This window comes from Theobroma cacao, chromosome 5 (genome assembly GCF_053813885.1).
Source record: "Theobroma cacao isolate CCN51 chromosome 5, ASM5381388v1, whole genome shotgun sequence".
Lineage (NCBI taxonomy): Eukaryota > Viridiplantae > Streptophyta > Magnoliopsida > Malvales > Malvaceae > Theobroma > Theobroma cacao.
Genome location: NC_142643.1, coordinates 45547800 through 45570729, shown reverse-complemented (window position 1 = coordinate 45570729; position 22930 = coordinate 45547800). Strand labels below are relative to the sequence as shown.

The 22930-nt window shown below is 33.5% G+C and overlaps 4 protein-coding genes across 4 annotated transcripts; 1 reads left to right on the top strand and 3 right to left on the bottom strand.

Annotated features, from left to right (window-relative positions):
* Nucleotides 1-314: 314 nt before the first annotated feature.
* LOC18600247 (uncharacterized) lies at nucleotides 315-2654 on the bottom strand. Its single transcript, XM_018121088.2, has 2 exons — nucleotides 2340-2654; nucleotides 315-2231 (listed from the first exon to the last, which is right to left on the bottom strand). The coding sequence occupies exons 1-2, from the start codon at nucleotides 2652-2654 to the stop codon at nucleotides 543-545; spliced, it is 2004 nt and encodes a 667-aa protein (XP_017976577.2). The 3' UTR covers nucleotides 315-542.
* A 1049-nt stretch (nucleotides 2655-3703) lies between these two features.
* On the bottom strand, nucleotides 3704-5625 carry LOC18600246 (small ribosomal subunit protein eS24z). The gene is made up of 5 exons (XM_007030574.3): nucleotides 5421-5625; nucleotides 4967-5008; nucleotides 4703-4873; nucleotides 4092-4178; nucleotides 3704-3972 (listed from the first exon to the last, which is right to left on the bottom strand). The coding sequence occupies exons 1-5, from the start codon at nucleotides 5490-5492 to the stop codon at nucleotides 3940-3942; spliced, it is 405 nt and encodes a 134-aa protein (XP_007030636.1). The 5' UTR covers nucleotides 5493-5625; the 3' UTR covers nucleotides 3704-3939.
* Nucleotides 5626-9828: 4203 nt separating this feature from the next.
* Nucleotides 9829-13661, top strand: LOC18600245 (myelin-associated oligodendrocyte basic protein). Its single transcript, XM_018122437.2, has 6 exons — nucleotides 9829-10642; nucleotides 11391-11493; nucleotides 12147-12202; nucleotides 12826-12990; nucleotides 13156-13269; nucleotides 13354-13661. The coding sequence occupies exons 1-6, from the start codon at nucleotides 9977-9979 to the stop codon at nucleotides 13444-13446; spliced, it is 1197 nt and encodes a 398-aa protein (XP_017977926.2). The 5' UTR covers nucleotides 9829-9976; the 3' UTR covers nucleotides 13447-13661.
* A 4278-nt stretch (nucleotides 13662-17939) lies between these two features.
* On the bottom strand, nucleotides 17940-21102 carry LOC18600244 (putative serine/threonine-protein kinase WNK9). Its single transcript, XM_018122017.2, is given in 8 exon segments — nucleotides 17940-18131; nucleotides 18133-18769; nucleotides 18861-19299; nucleotides 19397-19554; nucleotides 19745-19965; nucleotides 20072-20299; nucleotides 20479-20516; nucleotides 20616-21102. Coding segments are annotated over 8 exon segments (1848 nt in total). The 5' UTR covers nucleotides 20691-21102; the 3' UTR covers nucleotides 17940-18079.
* Nucleotides 21103-22930: the final 1828 nt, after the last annotated feature.

Here is a 22930-nt window from a genome sequence, read left to right as displayed (position 1 = left end):
TTTAATGACAAAAATAATATTAATATAAAAAATTTATTAAAAACGTGACATAAAATTATAAAAAGAACATCAAATGAGTAGAAGATTTTTGTAACATAAAGTGAGGAATAGTTGTAGTATGTTAGAGAGATTATCAAATTACCATCATACCAATGGCACAAGAGTCTATAGTCTATACATTTTACTTTCAAGATATATATAATTAAGAAAACAAGGATTATGCATGTTAAGTAGGAAATTTATGAAAAAGAAAATGAAAATATGAAAGTAGTTTTGAAGCAATTAATAAATTAACTAGTAAACCATAACCAATATGACAAACTCGATTTATTCATTGAAGTTGCAATAAAGCTCGAAAACAAGACGAATATCTTAAAGTTTTATGGTTATGACACAAATCAATAGCTTTAAACATTAAGAAACACAACTACATAATTAATCAATCTCATCGAAATAAAAGATACCCTGAACCTGACATGAATCCAGGAAGCTTATTCCAACTTGCATATTGACTAAGGAAGCTAGTAAGAACTCGAACCAATTCAGTCTTCTTCTTGGTTTCCATCTTCCCTTTTCCTTCCCATCTTCCGTGTGAAGCAGAGTCGAGAAGGTTTTATGCATTCCCAATGGACAACATACTTACACCCAAACTCTATGCATTCAAGAGCCAAATCCAGACAAGGTTTGTCACACTTGAAGCATTTAGGGTAGCAGTAAATCTTCTGAACATAAGTAAGTAGATGTGGATGCTCATCTTTGTAATAGCTTCCTAACTTGATAAATTGGTACTTTTCAAGAACACATTTAGGATGAACAGAGGTATTGCAAATTGCACAACCGTAAAACCATCGATTTGAATCTCTTTCTTCTTCACAGATATCACAATAACAATTTGACAAAGCATCATTACTACCGTGATAAGTGAGTATGAGGGGATGTTGATCACATTTATGTTGCTTTGAATATGGCAAACTAAGACATTGAATATCCAAAGCAAAATCACAATCCTTGCATTTGAATGCATAATCTATATGATCACCACAAGCATTGCACTCCCCGTCATAGTTGTGATAAAACACGAGGGGGTGTTCATGTGCTTGAATTGTATATTCCTCAGATATTCTTTCACATCGAAGGAAAAGGTTCATATCACATTTACCACAATAGTAGGAGAAACCACTGCTCTCATGATGACACCAATTACATTTGAAGATGGTGTCTGAGGAGAGTTTGAAGGGATGTTCATGAAGCCAGTGGTGCTTTTCCCTAGGCAATTCAGCGCAAGACTTGTGAAGAAAGAAATCACAAAGCGAACATCCATAAGATGAAGTTGAAATGGATAGCATACAGCCGTCACAACGTTTGTCATCCCCAATCTCACCAGTTAATGCTAAGTCATGCACATGGCTGAAATGTCTGATCTCTTTCGCTATTTTATGCCCCTCAAATTCGACCTCCTTGATAACAATAAATGAGATTGATTCATCAAACAAGAATGCTAAGTTCTTACAGGGCCACTTATCTTTGCTTCTCGTCATAATCAAGCCATCCAAGTCAGCGACATCGTTTGCACAATTCACATGAACAACATAATTGCAGAGCGAGCAATTGTAACTCCCATGTTCTGCATTCACCTCGTTATGACAAATTTTGCAGTCCCACTTTTTAAACTCATGTTCTTCAAGAAAATACGTATGATAAAGAAGATGATGATGTCGTGTAATTTTGAATCTGCGTGGCAACGAAATGCATTCCTTATGCACTAGAAGGTTACATGTATGGCAGTGATAGGGAGCACAATCCCCCTGGGTGCCACATGCATCACAAATGAATGATTGGTGCCTTAACAAACAGGTGAATGGATGCTCATGACTTGCATTATCAACAAACGGGGATGGTGAAACACATTCAGTGTGAAGATCAAAGTTGCATGGAGAACAACGGTAAAATAGTTGCCTGCTCTCTGTTCTTTGGCATACCTTACAAGAAACTGGTTCAAATGCGGCGGCAACATGAAGAAGAAGAGAGTGTTTGCGGTGGCAGGGGTGATTTATTTTAACAGGTGAAACACAATTCTTGTGAAGGTAAAATTTGCAGTCAATGCAAACAAATATAGAATCTACTAATGGTTCCGAACAGCAATAGCAAACAGCTTGTTCAAGTTTATAGCTATGATTTTCAATTAAGACCAACGGATGTATGTGATCTTCATGGTGGATCTTTACAAATTTTCAAGCAATTACCTCGGGAAGCGTAGCACATCTGACATGTATGCACAATTCACATGAAATACAGGAAAAGAAAGGCGAATTGCATGCTTTGTCACAGAAATTGCAAACCAATTCAGTAGCATCAAAGTGCATTTGGTCGCATAAATAAAGAGAGTGCTCATGGTGAAAAGGGTGCACAATTTCTTGGTCTGGTAACGCAGAAAAAACACAACCCTCATGGTAGATATCCTCGCACTGCGAGCAGCCAAGTCTTGGACCTGATTCCACGGTTTCTTTGCATACAACGCAACACTTTGTTCTATATTTCCCGTCGTTCTGCTCTTCTTTCAACACCAGCCAATGTTTAACCCTTCCTCGTGCTTCCGCCGATGATCCACATCTAAGTTCCATCTCCCTCTCTTTTAATCCACATCCAAGTTCCATCTCCCTCTCTTTTATCTGTTTCTCTCAACTTCTGCATTGCTGATAAGATTCAAGGCACCAAAATGGTTCACGGCTGTCGGTTGCCGTAATTCATACGCTTAATCTGTCAGTCTTTTCTAAGTCATAGTCAATTCTCTGTTACTTTCATCTATCAAGACTTTCTGCTCCATAGCTTTTTTTTTTTTTTTTTGATAATTGAAGTTATATTTAATCAGCTGTGCAAAGTCATCAAATCGATGCAATGTGCTTGATAAGCCTCATATCCAAGCCGTCTTACTTTGATTTATTAAGTTTTCAAATATATATATATATATATATATTTGAAGATTTTATGCCAAATAACCTTTTTCTTTTTTCTCTATTGGCTATATGAATATAAAACTGCTTGATCCCCTTCTTTCACGCCTGGCCCAAGGGCTTTACCGAACTGCTAGTAAATTGCAGACAGCCAAATAAAGCCAGACCAGAAACACCAAGAACAGCCAAGCTGAGGTTCAAGACCCATGGAATGAAAAGGACAGGGACAAAACCCCAATCAAATGAACTAGATCTGTTCATTATAAAAGTAGTGCCTGAAGCAATTAATATAACTTATAGTTGTAAGTTTGTAACATATATATGGCCAAACTCGATCTTTTGGGGTTGCAATGAATAAAGTTTTACTAGGAAACTCAGTTTCGAATGCTCTTGGTTAATTTCCCAGCGACAGCTATCAATAATGTACGTACATTAGTTTCCGAATATCCCTTCTTCCCTGATTTTCTCAGAGTCGAAACGGCATGACCCTTGGCATGAATTGAATAAGGGCAGTTTGCTCCAAGTCATTTACTCATTTAACTTCCAACTCAAATCAAGTTGTAGGCAACCAAATGGAAATTATTATGTACATTCCAATATTCCACTGATCAAGAGAGGATATGAGGCATCCGACACCTCCAAAGTAGCATTTAAATCATGGGATGGAAATGTTTTAAGCAAAACCAAAAGCAACAAAAAGATCCATGCAATCCTTTTCTTAGACAGAAGTACTGCCTAACAGTCATGAGCAATTGATGGGTAACAAGAATGTATTATACTAAATATTTCAAAATTCTCCTCCGGAAGAATACTCAAAATAAGACAGACAACCAGATAATGTAACTAAACATCAGATTACACCAAAATCCAGCTCCAAAAAAACAGGTTCAAGAACACCTAAAACACATAAGACTAGTAAAGAAATGCTGTTGAAAAACATTGGCTCTAAGATAAGCACAACCTCACTTCCTCTTCCCTCCCATTTAGCTCACTTCTTCTTTGCTGCATCACCGGCCTTGGTCTATTAAACAAGCAAATCAGTCAGGAACTTAGGAAATCAGCCTAAAAAGTTTGGAGCATGAAAGCAGTTCAAGTAAGCTATCATAAAATTTTTCAAATATTGCAACCAATTAAACAAACCTTCTTTACTCCACGGATCTTCTTAGCCCTGTTCTTCCTTTCCTTCATTTGCTTCCTTGATTTCTCTACCTTGGTATCAAGTCCATTCTGAAACAGCAAGATAAATGATTAGTGTCTTGCATTATATCTAGAGTCCTTAAAGAGATGCAAATGCAACTCATAACTAACAATTGCTAGACAGAAGATATGAATGCAAAATGGACAAAAAGAAAATGTAATAGAGCCCAGAAGAATAAGTAATGTGCCTTCAGAGTTATTAAAACCTATTTTTGATATCAAGGAACTTAAATTCGCAGAAAGTTATATAAACTCTGGCTCAATCAATTGCATGCAACCTCAAGTTTTATTCATAACCAGGCAACACAACTCTAGGTCAAAATCCAACTTGCTACTTTTGAAGGACAAAGTTGATTCCATGCTCTATGGTGTCACCATTGGTAGGGGTTGTTATAGTAAAAAGAAAGGAAATGAACAGAATTCTGCAAATAAACCAACTCAAGAAATAACTTCAACATATTACTAGTGAAACAGTCACAACCACATCAAGCAAAGGCAACTTACATTACTAACTAAATCCAGAGAAAATCTACAGAAAACACATAGAAAATTACCCTGATCAGCCTGTACTTGGGCTCGTACTTCTTTGCATTCTCAACAGAATCATAAATCAAACCAAATCCAGTAGATTTGCCACCTCCAAAATGAGTCCTGAACTTGAACACAAAGATTGAATTCGGGTCTTTCACCTCATACATTCTAGAAAGCTTCTCCTTCAGCTCCGCCTAACAACACCACATCAACAAATCAAAAATCCCTTGGCACAACAAATCCAAAATTACTAGCTACGGCATTATTGAGAATCATTAAAGATTTACCTTGGAAACATTGGGCCTCCCAGGATGCAAAACATCAATGATCTACATAAAATAAAGTAAACAACAAGTTTCAGCTCCCAAGTTAACATGGAACTCGTACAAATATAAGCCCATGTATGATTTATCAGCTCCCCAAAAAAAAACATCTTTACTTGCATTAAAGGCATCATATGCCATAAGCAAAAATGTCTATTATTTTCAAACAACAAATTAAGCAAAGTCCCAAACTAAGGATCTAATCGGCAAACTAAAGAAACCCAACACATTTTTCTCTTATTTCTTACATTTCCTTTTGCCAATCAGATCTCAAACTGAAACAAAACCCTAACCAACTAAGCAATAGGAAAAAAGGAAACCAAAGATCTAAAAAAAACCATAAGACTAAAATCTAACATCAACCCATTTTTTATTACGAAGAAAACGAATGGACACTGACAAACAGGGGAAAACTTACAAATTGTTTCCGGGAAAGGAGCCTGTTGGTCATGAACTTCCTAGTCCTAATAGTTACTGCCTTGTCCGCCATAGCTAAACAAAAACCTTCTCCTTTTTTGAGGCTTTGGAGCAGAACTATGGAAGCAACCAAAGGCTTTGAAATAGCAGCAGCAGCAGCTCAAGGAAAGAGAAAAGTAGTGGCGAAAAACCCTAGCTTTTATAGCATTAGGGTTTCAATGGGTGATGGTTTAGGAATTAAATAGGGTTTCTTTTGTTTTGGGCCTGGGCTAGTTGTTTTAGTTTTCGATCCTGAAGCCTTGAACTGGGCGTGCTCTATAAAGCCTAATGATTTATTGTTGAGTTCCGACTGGCCCGGTATATTAGTTTTTAACTAGTGGTATTTTTGTTTTAACCTTCCTAAGTAAATGAATTATAGGCTTCTATCAAGAAAAATCACCACCACTGTAATTTATGCTAAAACACTAATAAAAAATCTATCTTTTTTCTTCAAAATTTTGTAAACATAAAAATACATTTTTTTATAACCATAAATATAATTTATAATCTATCTATATTTCTATAATACATGTAAAAATATGAGTTTTTCAAAAAAAATGATTAAAATGGACATTTATACTCATTATATTTCTAAATTTTTATTATAAATATTAATAAAATTTATCCAATTTATAAATAGGAATTTTTTTTTAACGGATAAATAAGAAATCTATTCATATAAAATCGCTTTCGTCAAAAATATTTTTTATTATGAATATTAATAAGATTTATTCAAATGGGAAATATGGCTTTTAATTGCATTGAATGAATTTTATTAAACAAAATGTTTTTTAATAACATTAAGTAATTTATATATGGATTTAAAATACAAATTTTAATTATTTATATTTCAAAATTTATATTTAAGAAATAATTATATTTTTATATGTTTTTAAATAAAATAAATGAAAAATAAGTATTTGCATGACGCTCTTTTGTCAATAAATACTAGTATACATAAAAGTGCAAATGTTTAAAACTTTTGGATTGATGAAAAAAAAACATTTTTACTGATTATAATTATAAATTGTCATTTAAAATATTTTTTATTATAATAATTAATAAGATTTATCTAATTCATCGATAAAAATTGTAATTACATTAAATTAATATCATTAAAAATAATTTTTTATTATAAGTATTAATAATTTATTTTTCTTGACTTCAAAATTGAATCATTGAAACACTTACAGCACGTTTGGTTCGCGGAATAGGTAGGAATAGAATAGAATTGTTATTCTGTGGGAATAGAATAAAGTGGGAATAGAATAGAATAGTTATTACTTTGTTTGGTATTGTGAATGGAATAGAGCAGGAATTGTTATTATGACTTATCACAGTGTTTGGTTGGTAGAAATAAGATTGGAATAAGAAAGGAATAGGTGATAAAAAGACAAAAATACCCTTGACCATATTAACAATTATTTTCATAAAAAAATAAAATTATCCTTATTATCATTTAAATACACATTTATCCCAAAAGATAATTATCCATCATAATTATATTTTTTCCCAATTACTAAAAATAATTATAATTTAATCACATATTTTTATAAATAGATAATTATTTAAAAATATAATTTAATTATATTATATTTTATCTATAATAATCAATTAAATTTGTGTATAGATTTTTTTTTTAGCCAATTCTTCAAATATTATGAATCATTTACACTTGTGTTTAAAAAAAATATTGGAGAAGAAATATTATGAAAAAATGAAAAAACTAGTAGAAATAGAAAATCATGTTTTTTGATATCAATAATTTATTATTAAATTAGTTGTATGATTTTTAATTTTAACAATTTGAATCATTTTTCTCTATTTGTATTTTTCATGTCTTAACCTTTTAATTTACATTTCCATTAAACATCAATAATTTATTATTAAATTATTAAATAATTTATATTAAATTAGTTATATAATTTTTACTTTCATTATTTGAATATTTTTCTCTATTAGTATTTTTTATTTTTTAATCTTTTTAATTTTTATTTTCATTAAAAATTAATAATTTATTAATTGATATAATTTTTATTTTATTTTATTTTCACTTTTTATTTTTTTTCTCATCTTTCCTTTTTCTCTTCAAACGTTGGAGAGCTAATTTGGCGTTGGCCCTGGCTATATCTAGCCGTTGAAGCATCGATCTGGCCAATGGAGCCACCACAGCGAAGGACGACAGCGGCTGTGGAGGAGGACGGTTGCAAACTTGCTGAGAGAGAGGAGAAGACGGGTAAGAGAAAGGGGAAGACCCACAGTTGAGATAGTGGTTGAGAGAGAGGAAGAAGATCGATTGAGAGAGGACGAAAGATAGGGGAAGATCGGTTGAGAGAGTAGATGAAGACAGGGGAAGGTCGGCTGAGAGAGGAGATGCTTTTCGGGAGAAGGGCGGCTGAAAGTGCTGAGGAAGACGGAGGAAGGAGAAAGAGAGAGAAAACAAAGTAGGTTTTATATGGGACATAATCGTGATATTATGAATCAATTGAGGGTATTTTAGTCAAATGATATTTCAAACTTATTCCCCGTTCACGGAATAGATAATACCAAGGGAGGAACTGGTATTAGCCATTCCCACCCCAAAGACAAATCTGAGGAATTTCTATTCCTTAGGAATTCCTATTCCTCACCTTGTTTGACAACCAAACAAGGGATGAGGAATGGCAAGGGAATAGAGGGGGAATAGCATAGCTATTCCCCCTACCAAACGTGCTGTTATTCTTCACAGTATAAGGGGAAAGAAATATTTCTCAAGATATTAATCATGTTAACTGGAATAATATCATCAACAATCGAAATCATCGAAACACTTATTCTTCACACTATAAGGAGAATAAATATTTCTCGAGATATTAATCATCTTAACGATAATAATATCATCAGCAATCGAAATTAAAGTGTAGTTTTTCATTTTACAACATGAGTTTGTTGAAAAATTACAAGACACGTGATATAATTTATATATAATGTCAACTCTCTTTTATCATTTGTGTGAGTAACGTTAATCATTTCGTACGTGTGATCAATTACATTTCATTATAAAATTAATATCGATATACGTTGCCAGCAAATCTGAAAGCAACAAGAAAAGGAAATTGTTGCATATGTTCAAATAATTATAGTCTTATAAATATTTGTCTTATTCTGCTGATTTCAATTTTTATTGATACATGGGTTTTTGTTTTTTTAGTAGAAGGCAAGATGGTTTATAACCCATTTTATAACGAAGGAGAGACTAAGTTGGTTATAATAGAAATTAGGGTACGATACATTGATTTTTTTGACTTTTGATGATAATTATACGTAAATTTATTAATTTTTAAAATAATAATTTAATCTTCAAAATATATTTTTGTTTGACATATAAGCTCTCCAGATAGTCAATTATTAATATTTTTATTAATTTGATGAGTTAATAATATTTTTAAAATAATTTTATTTTTTATTAAATTTAAAAATAATTATTATATAAATTATAATTATTTATTTTAATTTTTTTATTTTTTAACTTTTTTACCAACCACCCGCAATCAACAATGGTTCCCAAGGGAGCGTAGAGAGATTTGGTAGGATTTAGCATTTCATGGTCACATCCGACGACCACGAGGTGATCGATTGGTGTAAGGGAACATCGAAAGTCAACTTGAGAGAATGAAAAAGAGTAAAAAAAAAAAGTATTTTAGATATTTTATATTTAAATATTAAAATTATTTACACGTTTGAAATGAAATATTTATTTTGTAAAGAAATGAATTTACATATAATTATTGCTAAAAGTTGAAAGATTAATGTATTTTATCTTAAAATTTAATACATATCTCTATTGTCTTACAAATTATCAATACTAAACAAAACAGAATGGATATCCCAATTATCAAATTTAATAAATATATTCCATTTGAATCTAATAAACAATATCTTAATAAAACTTGATTAAAATTCAAACATGTTTATTTAGTTAAAAATGATAAAAGCACGTCACAAAACTCGATTCAATTCCACACAAATTTAACAATAAATAATTTAATTTAATTATTTGTATATATTTTAATAATTAAAATTAAATTAATAAATTCTAAACAAATTTCATATTTAAAAATTTTATAAATTAAAATAAATAATATATACAATAAAAAATAATATGAAAATAAAAATAAATATTTTTATAATCAAATTGGATAATTGATATCTTACATAATCCTATTGTTTATGTAGATAATATCCGTTTACACGTGTCAGCAATAAACAAAAAAATAAAGGAAGAAAAAATGGAAAACTACTCTCTGTTTCCTCTGTTTTTGAAAATCCAGAGTTAATTTTCCAATTGAAATGTACAAATCAATATGAGGTTGAGAAAACACAGAACAAGGCCACCCGGCCCCTTCCCTGGCCACAACTCCCTCCAATTTCACCATCGCCCAGATTTCTTCTCCGCTAATTAGACTAACACAAAACATTCCTCATCTCCCCATTTCCCGCAAAAAATATCTTCTTACGCCTCCCTGCGCAATTCTCCCCATGGCAACAACTGCTTCTTCTTTGCTCCAATCCAATCCCTTGAAATTAAAGCACTACTTCCCCCGTCATTTACCTCCTCCTTCCCCACCTCGCTTACCTAAATTTAGTGGGAACTTGACTTTTCAAACCCAAGGCTCCACTAAATGCAATGTTAGATGCTTCCTCTTGCCCGAGAAGAGGAAGAGCTCGAAGTTGGATTCCAACCATTTGAGTTCGAGCTCGGATGGTAAACATCCATTCGAGATTATTGCTGAGACGATTTCGAAAGCTTTGAACGCGTTGAAAAAGCCAGCTATAGCCGCGGTTTTGTTGGGGTTCTTGTTAATGTATGATCCTAATAACGCTGCATTGGCTGCATCAGGTGGGAGGATGGGAGGAAGGTCTTTTTCTTCGAGTTCTTCGTCTTCGAGGAGTTATTCGGTGCCTAGAAATGGAGGGTCGAGATTTTCTTCGTACTCGGTTCCTTATTATGCGCCTGCTCCATTCGGTGGTGGTGGTGGGTTTTATATGGGGCCAGCTGTTGGGGTTGGAGTTGGTGCCGGGTCGAGTTTTTTCTTGATTTTGATTGGGTTTGCTGCGTTTGTTTTGGTTTCTGGGTTTCTCTCGGATAGGTCTGAGAGTAGTGTGCTTACTGCTAGTGAAAGGACTAGCGTTCTTAAGCTTCAAGTAAGTTTTTGGTTTCTTCCCTCTTTTTTCTTATTGGACTGCTTCATTGGTTTAGTTATTGTTTCTTTTGCTTTAAGTAGTGTAGTGGTTCTGCTAATTTCGGTAATTAGGATGTGTGGTTTTATCTCAGTTAAAATTGCGACTCCATAGATGATAAAGGTCCCAAATGTATTTTTAACATTAATGAATCAATTACTGTTTGTTCTGTTATTTCAAAGAAACAATCTTTTGTGCATACTGATCTTGTAGTAATGATGGTGTGACTGGTTTTTAGATTAAAGAAAATGATTGTCTTCTAAGGAATTGTTTCCTTTTTTTTCATAATTGGTACATATGAATGAGTTGACATCCAACTTCCCAAGTGAAAATGCTACTGATGCGATGTGTTCTATTTATGATTATGCGTTAGGAGTTATGTGAAGTAGTGATGTTAGAAATTTGGATGAATACTGGATTAACTAACATGTGAAAAATTATGAATATGACTGCATAGTTTGAATTTAAAACAGAAATGATATACAGGAGGTTGCTCAAATGTGGGTTTGGATGGAGTTTGGAAACCCAAATAGTGCATATGGACTGCTTTTCTGATCAAGTTTGAGACTAAATTTTGTAAGATTATTTTTTATATAAAATGAGCTAGACAAGAATCATTAGATGCATGCAATGGTGCAAAATTACCATCACTTTTGCAATGGAACTTGTTTTCCATTTATTGATTTGCAACCTTTTTCATTTCCATTTTTAGGTTGGGTTGTTGGGCATGGGACGGTCTCTTCAGAAGGATTTGAATCGTATCGCTGAAGTTGCTGATACTTCTACCTCTGAGGGTCTAAGCTTTGTATTGACTGGTAAAGCTTTCTAATAGTTGTCTACACTTAAGCATTTGAGTCTTTTGTATTGGATCCAGTGGTAGATGTTCTTCACACTATGCAGATTACAAATGGCAAGATGTTATATATGAAAATGAGCTACCCTTTTAACTGTTGTAGCAATCATCTTGACACTAATATCCCAGTATTGATCTTAGTCATAAAGAAAAGATGATTACCTAAGAGGCAATGCACAAGCTTTTAGCTGTATAGAATAGATATGCTATTTATTGATCTGCAATCAGCTTAGAAAATAATGATTGTATGATATCTAATCAAATTGCTGTCTTACAATTATGACTATTTAGTAATTTAGTAAGAGGTATAGGTTTTTCCCCCTATTTAGTACTTTAGTTTGATTAAGATTCACATAGATGTGATTCATTACATGGCTTCCTTTTATATTGCTGATGGGCAAATGATTTTTCCCATGCAATAAATGGGCAACTGGGGTCTGATCTTTCTTCTTTCTGCTTTCCTTTAGAAATACTTGTAGATGTATCGGGTGGCCTGGTACTTAGTGATGTATCTTCTGCTGATCTTCTTAAACATATCATGGACAATTTTCTGTCAGATTGACTATGTGTACCAAGGAAGTTTCTTTTTATACCTGTTTGCTGTTTGCTTTGCAGAGACAACGCTAGCTTTGCTTCGCCATCCTGATTATTGCATCTCTGGTTATTCATCTGTAAGTTAGCCTTTCTGGAATGTTTTGTTTGTCTCTGTGGGTGAAATTCTTACAGCATACGGTTATATTTCTTTGGTACCTTGAGTCTTGGGGAAATGTTCAAGGACACTGGCATGCTTGTTGGTAGATATAGAGGTTCTTTGTGCACTCATATAATGCTCTCAGGAACGATACTTAGCCACACATTGCAATGCATGTAAGTTGGTGGGTACATACAGGGTGCTTCACTTATTAAATGGAGTACAGGGTGGGTTTTTTGGGGGGAGTTGGTGTGGGGAAGGGATTCTCAGAGTGTGTGTTTGTGTGACTGTTTGTTTTAGAAACTCTTATCATTGATGTAAGTATTCAGTTTAAGGATCATGCTCCTGATAAGATTTCTGTTTTGAAGATCTTGGTTTATAGACATTCAGTTCTCTTTCTTATTTATACAAATAGGAGACATCCAGGACCATTTCATTCTTTGCATACTTTCATTGAGCATCTCACTTAGGGGGTCCTTTAATTGCAATAATTTCATTAAAAATATATCTCCATGATAATTTAGACCCCCTTTTTTTTATGAGCTTTAGTTAACAATACTTCATGGTTACTAATATAGATGTGACATGTGATATATTCTGCAGGTGGATGCGAAACGAAGTATAGATGATGGGGAGAAACGCTTCAATCAACTCTCTATTGAAGAACGGGGTAAATTTGATGAAGAGACTCTTGTGAATGTGAACAATATAAAAAGGCAAAGCACAACAAGTCGGAAAGCTAGTGGATTTAGCAATGAGTACATAGTGGTATGGCTATTAACCTGTTATTTAAGGAGCTTAAACTATGAAATTAAACAATCATGATAGACTTGCCCATTTTAAGGTTCAGACGAAATGAGGACTCAAAATTCAAGTTAACTCTTTGGTTCTCTAATTCTTTCTTTAATTTATATCCAATTTCTGAATTCTCAGATAACAATTCTAGTGGCTGCTGAAGGATTGCATAAATTGCCCCCAATAAACGGAAGTAGAGACTTAAAGGAAGCCTTGCAAAAGCTTGCCTCCATCCCAACAAGCAAAATACTTGTAAGAATTGGCATATTCCTGTATCATGACTTGTCGAGGTTGCTAATTTTATTGCTAAGATCTCTTTTTTTTTCTGTCATTCAGGCAGTTGAGGTCTTGTGGACACCTCAGAATGAAAATGACACACTATCAGAGCGGGAACTACTTGAAGACTACCCGCTCTTGAGGCCTCTATAAAATTTTATAACTAGGTACCTTGTATTCTCTCATGAGAGGTATTAATTGGAACTGCTTCTTAGATCCTTGGGTTCAATGTATATAATAAAAGTTTACTGGCATACAAAGGTTAAGATTGACTAGATGTGGTCTACTGAACTGGATTTGTAAACATATAAACAGAGAAGGTGTATATTTTCTTGAAAGCATTTGTTTTTCTTTTTTTTGGGGTTAAATTGTCTTTGTTTTTCCTTTTTCTTTCTCTGATCCAACTCGAAGACTTTTGACCACTGGCAATAATATTTCACCTCAGAGCTCTGCTTTTGCGTTTTGTTTACCCTTCAGGCAATATAACAGTCCCAGCACCTGTTTCGCACCTTCTGCCTTTGACTGCATTGTTTTCCATAAAGTCTCTTATTAACTAGTCTTTGCAATGAAATTTACACCAGAATTGCTATCAGGGTAAGTAATTTTCATGAAGAATATATCCTAGAAGGTGGTTATCTATCATTTTCATATGGTTTTGTAATCATAAAAGATGGTCATGAAATGATCACAGCCTCTGTTTATTCAATCTAGGCGATGCACAGAGCATTTTGGGGGCTTTTTAACTACTCTAACTAGTAACTAGTTAAGGATTGAGGTACCGGATATTTTCAAAGTCCTTCGAGGAAGGGGACTTGACTTCTTTGCCTGTTTGCTGATGGTGTGGTTAGCAGTTTATGTCTTGTTATGAAAATGACTATTTGACAGTGACTAGAAGTTGACTTAACTTTAAAAGTATTGTCGTTATCTCTAATAGTGGACTTTGTGCCTAACATTCACCACTCTTTCAGATTTTGCAGCTTCATGATAAGGCCAAGTGCATTTGTTATCTTTATTTTGTCCTTAATCTTGTGGTGGGAAGTTGATAGAATCGTACAAGTTTCTGGTTGTAAGTTCTTTTATTTTCCTCCTCTCCTTTTTTTGTGTTTAATTTTTCCTCTTTCCTTTTGCTTTATTGTTGGAAAATTCCTTAGATTTCTGTTTCATTTTCATGTCAGGGTTTCTATATGCTTATTAGCTTAATCTGTTAGACTTTTTATGTTAAGCTTTGGTTCAGCCTTATCTTAGACAAGTTGTTCTAATGCTGCAGAACTTAGCTTCATTAATTTGTGGTTGACTTTGTCAATGCTTTTTCACTTTTTCTTGCTCTGGTCTTAGGCCATCTTGATTACAACTGTTTCAGTTTTTGTGATAAACGTTTTAAGGGTGAAGCAATCATTTCAGTATTAGTTCTGATTGACCAGCACATAATCTTTCCTAACAATGATTGGTTTGTGGAGCTTGACTTCTAGTCACATACTTATTAAAAGAGTGCCTTTATGAAGCCAAGCTTCATGATTCTCACTTGAATGATCCTGTCACCCTTATGAATGAAATATTTTTCTGAGGTTTTAGCTCAAAGGTAAGGGTGACATGGGATTTGGGTAAAGATCTTATATTCGAGCCGTCGGCATTCTTTTTGTACAAAAATATAACATTTATGAAGAATTAAAGTAAATCATTTTACGTTAATAACAAATATTTATATCTGAATGGTGTTACTTTTATTTTGGCCTTTGGTTAATATTTTAATGGAATGTGACTTTGTTTACTATTTACCTTTGCTTTATAACATAACTTTGAACAAGTAAAGACTCAAGATCATTAGCCAAAAGTTGCTAAAGATACAAACAAGGTTGTGTTGCATGTGAAATGCACAGGGTGTGAATACAAGGAAGATTCATCTTTAATTCAAGCCATGTGAATAATACTTTTAAGAGTCAGATGTGCATTGAGTCAATGGAAAACTAGAATACAACCTTCCCATAATTCCCATTTTTTGGGGCCAATTCTAACCCACATACCATCCAAGTTGGCTTTCATGATTTTTGGGGGAAATAACCCAATTTATCAAGGAAAAAAAATTGGTTATAATTGAGTGAAAGAAATGTTTTTTGCATGGCAAATGGAGGTCCATTGAAGCATCTTTCCTTTTTGCTTTGGCCCCTTTTCAATTCTTTTAAAGCAGCTTGATTTGCCAAAAGTAAGTTGTCTAGCTAGGTGTAAATTCACTACCTTTTGAATTTAATAAAAAGAAACCCCTTTTCATGCCCCAGAGGATTCCACCACCTCTTTCATGCTTGGTGTTATTGTAATCTAAAAAATTATTACTTACTAGAAAGAATATGAAAAGGATAAAAAAGGAGAAAGACAAAGAGACAAACCTCACATCATTGTCATGATCATATTATGAATCTGTGAAAGTGAAAACTTAAAACTAAAATGTTTCTCATTTCACAATCATTTAAAAAGTATGCTTCCCTCTTTGTCTCTAAGCATATTCACACAGCTAATTCCCCATCCACAACCCATTAAAGTGATTTTTAATTAATAGGAAAGATTATAAATCTTCCTTAATATAATCCCATAATTTTTTATCAATTTTTTTTTCTTTTCTTCATTTTTTGTTTGGTTAAAATTTGTTTCCACTTGACATAGAAATTAAGGACCTTGAAGCTTATTTATTTGACCAATACATTATATTCTTTCCGTCGGTAAATGTTCGATTTTTTTTATGTAAAAAATCATGAAAAATAATTTTATAATATAAAAAAGTAAGAGTATGTGGTATTTAAAAATAAAAAACTATTTCATTTTAAGACATTTAAAACAAGGAAAGATAGACAAAGAAAACAGGACAGAAGTACTATAAACTTTTGATTAATTTTATTTTCTATTTTCTTAGTATATCTTCTTTATAGAACCTATGCACATTCTAATCATTAAAAATCTTCTAAATTTTATTGGTAAATAAGGCTATATTTAAATCTATTGCTTGAGGGTGAAACATATTTGTTTTGCTTATTGTCATAGCTTTGACTTAACTAGTCAAAGACATTGGCTTCACCTTCACTCTTTTGGGAGATACTAATTAAGTAATATTTATTTTATTTGGTTATGATTTTTCCAATAAATCATTGTCCAATTACCCTAGATTTTCTTAATTCTTTGCTTGTTCTAGGATGTTTCTTCCCTTTAAAATAATGGGTTATTCACAAAATACCTTTTATTTACTTCCCCTTTTTCCTTTCCTTTTTTCTTTTTGTTGATTTGAGTATCATTAAGTTATTGTCTCAATACAAGCACTGCCCTTTTGTTTTAGACTGAATTTTCAAGTATAAAAAAGTTGGTAAATTTTTCTTAGACCAGGTGAGTTGGTCTCCACTTTGCCTCTCAAATTATTACTAAAAAGAAAAACATAATCTTTCCATTGGAGCCGTGAAGGAAACTCCGTCCAATTCTTTATAACAGTAGTGATTTGAAAACTTTGACCAAAAGCAAATCAGTACCCTTTCAAAGTAGTTGTACTATACTTGTACAATCTGTCAAGGATTGTTATTAGTTGTAGAATAATTATTTGAAAAGAGAGCATCAAAGTCAGCTTAAATGAGGTCAGTTCGTGGACCTGACACCTTTTATTGGAACATCTTGGTCATTGTGGGCAACCCCCAGATTGTGAAGAGATAGCATGCATGGAACAGGATACTCCTAGCTTGGCAGTGGGTCCATGTAATTTACTTCTCTTTTGAATCCTCCTCTCTCCCCCTCTATAATTGACACTGTGGGGCCTGTAAGCATCAAAGGCTAAAGCTTTTAAAAAACCTCTCATTGGCCTCCTGGCAACTACCTTTTTTTTTTTTTGGTTTTCCCTTTCTCTTTTTGTAGGACATCATTGACCTGGCCAGCTAGAACAGGCATCATCCACTCAAACTCACAGGCAATGCCAATGCTTTTTAGGCTTTTAGATACTGTGTTTGGTAAATTTTAAGGTAATTGCTGGATGCCTACAGGCTTTACTTTGTCCAGGTCATACTTGGTGGCTTTATAAGGCTTAGATTGTATCGTCTCTACTTGAAAGCTACCAAATTCTCTCTAATACTACTTTTTATTCCAATGGCTTACAATTATCATCATCATCTGAAATCTCAAACATGTTGATGGTGATGATGGGTGTATTAGTTCCTTTATGATATTATAGAGAAAAACTCTACTAGGCATTATGGTTGGTTAAGCCATGATTATGACTTGACATCTTTTTCCCAAGTTCTAAAATAAGAGTAGGAAAGGGAAGATTAATATTGAAGGTGAAATAGACATTGCTCGACCAAAAAAGGGTGGATATCATATTGTACAGCCTCTATAAAGTGTACAGAATGTTCAAAAGAATGTAGAGCCTTATACATCTATGTATCAACAGCATCAACTGGAAGGGATGTTGTCCTGTGAAGAGAGTGTGGAAGCAGTGACCCAGTGAAGCAACTCTGAGCAGTGACCATGTCTTCTACTTTTGGAGACTCCATCGCCTCGCAATACCGGGCCCTTTGGGTCTTCGAATCGGGGCAGCTCTTATTCTTAAAGTCATGGAAATCGGAGTTAAAATGCCTGTCATGGGCAAACAATTTAAGTTCATATCCTTGGTCTCTTTCTGACTTACTAAAAGTTGGTAATGATGAAACCTCATCACCTCTTTTCTTATCTCTGTTACCACAAGTTGAAGAGTCTGATACAAGTCCTAATTGTTGATCTCTAAGTTCTCTTAGTTTCATCTGGTAATTTGCCTTAAGCCATCTCAGCTCCTGCTGGACTTCATTGTCGTAATTGTCTGAGAGATCACAATATAATGAATGAACTGTGGAGAAAGAATGAGAACCCGTCAGGCATTGTATTGAATTTCTTGCGCTAGATGCCACTTTATTTTCTGCTTTCACTTCTTTCTCATCCTTTGCCGAGAAGGATTGACCTGATTTTTCATACTCCTCATCAGAACGGCTCTGTCTAGAGCCCACCGGACTAAGTTCATGGCTTTCATGCTGATCCCATATTTCCTGGTAATGTAAATTGTCTGATTGGCTTGACTCATTTGGTGCACCATCTGTCACATAATGCTCAGATTCCTCAACCTGAAAAGTGATCTCTTCAAACCGGCCATGCATTGAAGCACATCCATTTCTACAACATTGAAGAAGTTGCAAGTCTTTGACACCTGCATTATGTGTCAAATATTCCAAGAGCGAACCAGTAGATGTACGGTTGGAAGCACAATTGTGACAAAAGTTTTGATTTGCAAAGCGGGGTGTTTCCTCAATTCCTGGCCCAGGCCTCCAGTCAGGTACTAAGGAGGTAATTTCCCCATCAATCATATCTGCTATTTTAGTCACATCTTGGTCAGTGATATCCAATTCCGCAACCATTTCAGTAGCCACACTCAATGCTGTATCAGTTTCAATGTCAAAAGGGAAATATATATTTCTGATACGACCTGCAAGTTGACAGCAAATATGAGTCAGATTTCCACAAAGAAAAAGTTGAGAATTTGTAGAAAGAAAGTTCAGAAGAAAAGATGATCTAACCTTCTTTATCTGCAATTCGGAGTCTCAAAAAGATACCACCGTCGTCTCCCCTCTTCCCTTTGATACTTATGTCAACATTTGCAGCATGTTCATCCTCGTGATATTCAAAAAGCTCAATACCACTTGATTCAATTTCAGCAGGATGATACCCCCATTCATTTGGGGTCTCATAAGTATAACCATTTGAGTATCCATTACTATAAGAATTACTACTGTGATGAAGTTCCAGATACGGTTGCCTTATGAGAAGACCCATTTCATCAAGTTCTCTCCCATATTCTAGAGGTCTCAAATCAGATTCACAATCATCAATCTGGAGAAAAGAATCATTTAACAACTCTCTTGCAGAGAGCCTCAAAGACACAGTTGCCAGACATTTCTCAACAAATCTTCGTACTTCTGGATCCTTAACTTTATACAAAGCATCTGGTTTTCTACCCTAAAGGGATAAAGCGTGTTAATGGAATATGGGCATTTCAGCAGGTGAACTAAAGTAAAAAGGAGAGAGTCAAATAAAGGAGAGTGTAAGCCCTTACAGAGATAACTTTCTTGTAGATTTGAGCAGGATGAGTGCATTCACTATATGGATATTCAAAAGTAACCATTTCTAAGATGCACATCCCAAATGAATAAATGTCAACTAATTCATTGTAGGCTTCTTCATACACTTCTGGAGCCATAAACTCTGGTGTCCCTGTACAATAAATGCCCAAAAGTAAGATGAAATCTAATCTGACTTTCTATTCATCAAATGTAACCCACCAACTATCCAAAAGGTCAAGTGTTTCTCAAACTAGATACGTTGTTTCATAGTGAAATCATTTCTACATCTCAACAAAAAGTCCAGTTCTAGTTATCATGAAATTTGGTGAAGTTAAACATACCAACACAGTGAGCAGCATGAGATTTCCGGAGGATTGCAGCGAGGCCGAGATCACCAATCTTAACTTCTCCTTGGTTCCCATTGACAAAAATATTGTCACACTTTAGATCTCTATGAATCACTGGGGGGTCATGGCTATGGAGATAGAGAAGTCCTCTCAAGATCTGCCTACACCAACGCTTCACTGCTCTAATGTTGACTCTCTTGTGCTTTAGCCTATACCTACCATAGCTCAAAAATCAAGAGAACCGAATACAGAAATCAGGAATCTGAACATCCCCACCAAAAAAAATTAACATCAAAACAAGATTATAACAGATTTTCTTACTGTCTTAAAGTTCCAGAAGTGAACATTTCAGTGACAAAGTTAATGTTCCTATTGGCAGTATCAACCCACGAAGTATAAAACTTCATAATGTTCTTGTGCTTCAATGTCTTAAGGAGATGAATCTCACAGTAAAGTCTTTCAAGATCTTCAGGGCTCTGCAAGAAATCATAGAGTTTGACTTGATTCCAAGCAACTTCAATTCCTTCATACTCATCATATGCTCTGTAACTGCTCCAATCAAACGACCCAACAACTCACAAATCAAAAAGAGAAAAGAGAGAGAACTCATTGGAAAGATCCAATGGAGCTCAAATTTTGTAAAAATGATGCATAAGAGGCATATATAATGAAGACATATGAATTGGGTATTCAAATAAATGAAAGAATATTGGAGCTTTGATTCATACACTATCTTTGAAGCTCCTTTTCCAAGGATTTCACTATACTGCAATAAAAGAAAAAAACAGAAAAGTAAACCCAAAGAATCAAACTTCAACTCAAAAAACTCAGAGAGGAGGCAGAAAGAAGAAAAGAGTTTATATACTCTGCCATATCTCCCAGTTGGATCAACTTCAACAAACTCAGAGCAATCTGGTTCAAGATGTAAAAGACCATTCATCCTCCAAACAAAGAGAAAAAAAATTATATCTTGTTTTATGTTAATCCTCTTTCTTCCTTTCCTTGTTATAACAGAGATTTCTCCTTGTAAGCTGTTTTCTCCGACACAGGGTGAGAAATGTGGAAAACACAAAAAAAGAAAAAAAGATAGTTTTTTTTTTCAAAAAAGAGAGAAAACTATTACTTTTTTATAACCTTTTTGGAGAGAGAGAGAGACAGAGAGAGAAAGAGAGATGAGAAATGATCAATTATTCACATGAAAGAAAGAGAGAATTTTGAGTTAGAAGACAAGGTTTTAGGCAAACCCTGCCACATTTTTTGAGGAGATACAGAAAACCACCCACCCCCATGAAGGAACATGACAAACAAGAGAGAAGATCAATCTCTTCTCCTCCCTATAAAGAAATACCCTGGAAAAATATATGTTAAAATGACTACTAAAGTAAATCATTAGAAACATGGACCCCACCTCAGTCTGATGCTCAAATCTGTATCATGATCCAGTTTTTTTTACATGTTAGAATTTGGACATGAAAGGATACCAGTATTAGTACTATGCCAAACATTGTAAAGATCTGACTCTCTCTCTCTCTCTCTCTCTCTCTCTGTCTTGGACCCAAACCAAACCTACCATCCAACTTGTTTTACCCAACCAACTCCATTTTCCTTTTTCTTGGATTTTTCCTTTACCAATTAACATTATATTTATCAAGTTTTTTCCTATTTTTATCTACAATATGACTTCAAAAAATTGAAAAATTCAAATTTAGATTTTTAAATTGAGGCGCGTGTATTTTACCTTGAAGATGCGAATTTTCTACATTTTGAATCCAAATATGATACTAATAGCTAATACAGATTTTCAAGATTTAACTAAAAGAATTTTCCTTTTTTATCGTTCATATAGACAATACAGATATTTAAGATTTAACCGAAAGATTTTTCCTTTTTATCATTTGTACGTGTGTATTTGTTTGGATAATAGGAGAATTCAATGGAAAACAACATGACCAAACATTTTGATTTTTTACTATCAAACAAGAATCCATGAGTTGTGGTGGTGTGGCACCAAATATGTGCAAACAAGGTTTTAATGAAGGTCCTCAAGAGATAATTTTGTTTGGGAAATATGGGAGAAAATGGCTGCTTGATAATATAGCTGAATCTGCCATTGGCAACTTGGGAGAATAGAGGAATAGCATTTGATAGGAGGGAGGCTTGGCCTAATTTGCTGGCTAGTATTCAATTTAGCATTATAAATGCAATTACAACATTAATTAGAACTTTGAAATTGTTGCAATACCTTTTTCTTTTATGCCCCCAAATTTCTTAATCAAATTTTCTCTAAAAAATTGACTGTTAGCCAATTACAATTCATAAAAGAAGCAAAGAACAAACTTTATTTACTTGCCAAGCCACATTGAACTAGAAAGCTCTTGATGTTGAATACTTCTATAAAGGAAAATTTGTTGTGATAAAGTGAGTTGAAAAGAAGTGGGACAGGTTTAAAATTATTCATATAATTGTTTTTGTAAAAAAAAAAAAGAAGTATACAATTATGTCAATTTCAAGTTTATATTTAATGATATTATATTTATTAAAAGTAGGTGAAGTTTAATTTAATTATAAATAAAACAATCATTTTTAACTTGAATGAAGTTTGTTGAATTTGAATCTCTTTAAATGATTACCTAAGTTAAGTCCAATCATATGATCATATTAGTTTTTGACTTGATCATTCTTAAAAAATAAAAAATAAAGGAGAGAAAAAAAATAAACAGGAATATAATTGTTAAGATTTATATAAAAATTTAAGTCAATTAGTATTAACAATTTGAATTTAAATTTTTAATGGCCGTATGGTTTAGGTTTAAATGTTTATTGAACCAGTGATACTTGGACTTCAGTTGTTCTAATTTTATAAAATTATAAGTAGTTTTTTTTTTTAATTAGGAATCCGAGAAAGGTTATTTAGCTTATTCCCATTCTTTTATGGACAAATAATATAGATTTGGATTAAATTTGACAAAATAAGGTAGTAAAACCGAATCTACTTCTTTTCTTTTTCTTTCTATTTTAAACAATTTATTGCAGACCAAAGCTTATAGTATAGTAAGCATATTCAGCAGAACCAATGCATCTTTTTTGGGTTTGAGAGAATAGAGATCACAAATAGGAAGCTAAGCACCCTAATTTTTTTAATGCAGGAAAAGACCACCATTAATTGAGCTCCATGTTAGT